We start from the raw sequence: 2,342 nt of genomic DNA on the forward strand, positions 1-2,342 counted from the left end.
ATCCATCCATCCATCGCTATTTACTTCCCACAGGCAAGTAGTGGAGTTCGATTCAGGGGTTCAGCCATGGCAGCTCCGAGAGCACTCGTCCTCGGCGTCCTGCTGCTGATCGCCGTCTCCAACACCGAGGCGGCGTCCGTCGTCGTCGGCATGGCCAAGTGCGCCGACTGCACCAGGAAGAACATGAAGGCCGAGGAAGCCTTCAAGGGTAAGCGCTGATGTGCTACTCCATTGTGTGGCATTGCTGGGTTGACGCTTATCACCATTGTTCTGCCATGAACGTACCCCAGGTCTTCAGGTGGCGATCAAGTGCAAGAGCGTCCACGGCGACTACGAGAGCAAGGCGGTGGGTGCCCTCGACCGCACCGGCGCCTTCAGCGTGCCCCTGGCCGCCGACCTCCACGGTGCCGACTGCGTCGCTCAGCTCCACAGCGCTGCCTCCAACACGCCGTGCCTCGGCCAGGAGCCATCCAAGATCGCGCCGGTGTCCGAGGGCACCACCTTCGGCGTTGTCGCCGGCGCCAAGACCAACGTGTTGGCATCGCCAGAGTGTGCGTCGGCGACCCTGCTCGGGCCGATCAAGAAGCACATCATCGAGCACTTCCACCACAAGAAGCCCGTGCCACCGAAGCCGGAGCCCAAGCCCCAGCCCCACCCAGACTACGGCCCGGTACCCAAGCCTGAGCCGAAGCCGCAGCCCCACCCGGACTACCACCCCATCCCTCCCACGCCCACCTACGGCGGCGGCGGCGGTGGCGGTGGATACCACGGACACCACTAACTCCGATCTGCCACCGTCCGGCCCAACACTGAAATTTCATCACCGGGTTTAGTGAGTGATCGAGGTCGTTGCTTTGGTCTTCTGCCATTCGCTGCCCCGTTTTAGTATCTGCACTGCAGAGTTGAGAGTTCAGAATAAACTTTGTGAGGAACACATGCATGGATTAGTGTGCTTCGATTGCTTTTTTATGATTGTAATTTCGGTGTGTGCTTTGTATAAGAAGTTATTGTGGATCAAGTAATTTAATCAAGTCCAGTTGTGTCAGTGAAATTACTGCAGATGTTGGCTTCTTCTGGCTTGATCTCGTTCTGCTGTGTGCTGCCTGCTTTTACTTCATGTTTTGTCTAATGATTTAGGCTTGCTTTATGTTTTTCTTTTTCATTTTTTAGTCAGAATTGTGTGATGGCTTCTTTAATGGAAAAATGTTTTGCCATGGTGCAGTTGTTTAAAACAATCATTACTCTTAGCTACTATTCAGATCTGTGGATTGAAACTCAAGTGCGATTCAGGCAAGTGTGCAAATGGATCTGTCATGGACAACCCATGGCATTCATGTCAAAAACAAAATTGCAGCTACCAGGGATCATGCATTCATATATACTGCCAGTTCTATTTGGACTTCTTTCAGCCTAAGCAGGAGGGGAACTGGGCCATGGTCCAGTCCAGCTCAAGTACATAAGGGTGCATATTTGGCTTGAATTGTTGAAGACCACCAAACAATCAATACACACTTGGGCATGAGAGTGATGCTCAAAAAAAAAACTAGGGCATGAGAGAACCTTCTTCTAAGTCAGGTACATGTATTTACAGGGGTAAAGTTTTTCTTTGGCAAAAAGGATCCATATCTATTATAAAGGTTCACCAAAAGTAGAATTACAAAGCACCAGATATATGATAAAAATTACATCGACGACCCTTAACGGCCGAACGACCACTACGACCACCAGAACGAGCCGCCGGATTGTCGGTGTCACCGCTCCCATATTGGCGCCGGTCTGACCTTGCTGGTGACAGCTGAAAAGTCTTTGTGCAGATGTCCTTAATTAAGGACTAACGCCTGGGAGCTCCAGTTATCGAACTGAACGTGGTTAGAGGGAGGAATCGAGGAGATGCTAAAACAATTGGACCTCAATGATGAGCAACTTGATAATGTTGTTCTTGGGCGACTAAGGTGAAATGATCAAGGAACATGCAAGATGGAAAGCACAACACGAGCAAAATCGTTCACTTTGGGTGCTATGTTCGGTGATACTGAAGTACGTGTGGACTATAGTGCATGAACCAAAGTATGGAGAGGCAGGTGAAAACTTCCACCACAAGAAGCCCATGTCACCAAGTGGGAGCCCAAGCCACATCCCACCCGGAGTACCATTTCATCCCTCACATGCCCACCTACTACGGTGGCGAACACCCCTAGTCTGTGATTACCATCTACCACCCTCCCACCCAACATTGATATCCGCACGGTTTCATGTTGCTCTCGCATGCACGACTCGTTTGGTTCCTTTATCATTCTTTGCCATGTTTTACGCATATGCTTAACTCAACACCTCATAATAAC

At 50.6% G+C, this 2,342-nt stretch overlaps 1 protein-coding gene across 1 annotated transcript; it reads left to right on the forward strand.

The window, feature by feature from the left end:
• LOC119362043 (proline-rich protein 4-like) lies at window positions 1-1,031 on the forward strand. Its single transcript, XM_037627214.1, has 2 exons — window positions 1-208; window positions 291-1,031. Exons 1-2 carry the CDS (start codon window positions 67-69, stop codon window positions 779-781), a joined length of 633 nt encoding a protein of 210 aa, XP_037483111.1. The 5' UTR covers window positions 1-66; the 3' UTR covers window positions 782-1,031.
• Window positions 1,032-2,342: the final 1,311 nt, after the last annotated feature.

The sequence above is a fragment of the Triticum dicoccoides genome, chromosome 2B, assembly GCF_002162155.2.
Source record: "Triticum dicoccoides isolate Atlit2015 ecotype Zavitan chromosome 2B, WEW_v2.0, whole genome shotgun sequence".
In the NCBI taxonomy this organism is placed as follows: domain Eukaryota; kingdom Viridiplantae; phylum Streptophyta; class Magnoliopsida; order Poales; family Poaceae; genus Triticum; species Triticum dicoccoides.

What these genes read in the sequence shown, in the direction of transcription:
- LOC119362043 (XM_037627214.1), top strand. Translation starts at nt 67, where the DNA reads ATGGCAGCTCCGAGAGCACTCGTCCTCGGCGTCCTGCTGCTGATCGCC. An exon ending in GGCCGAGGAAGCCTTCAAGG is followed by an intron (nt 209 to 290) that starts GTAAGCGCTGAT and finishes AACGTACCCCAG; the next exon opens with GTCTTCAGGTGGCGATCAAG.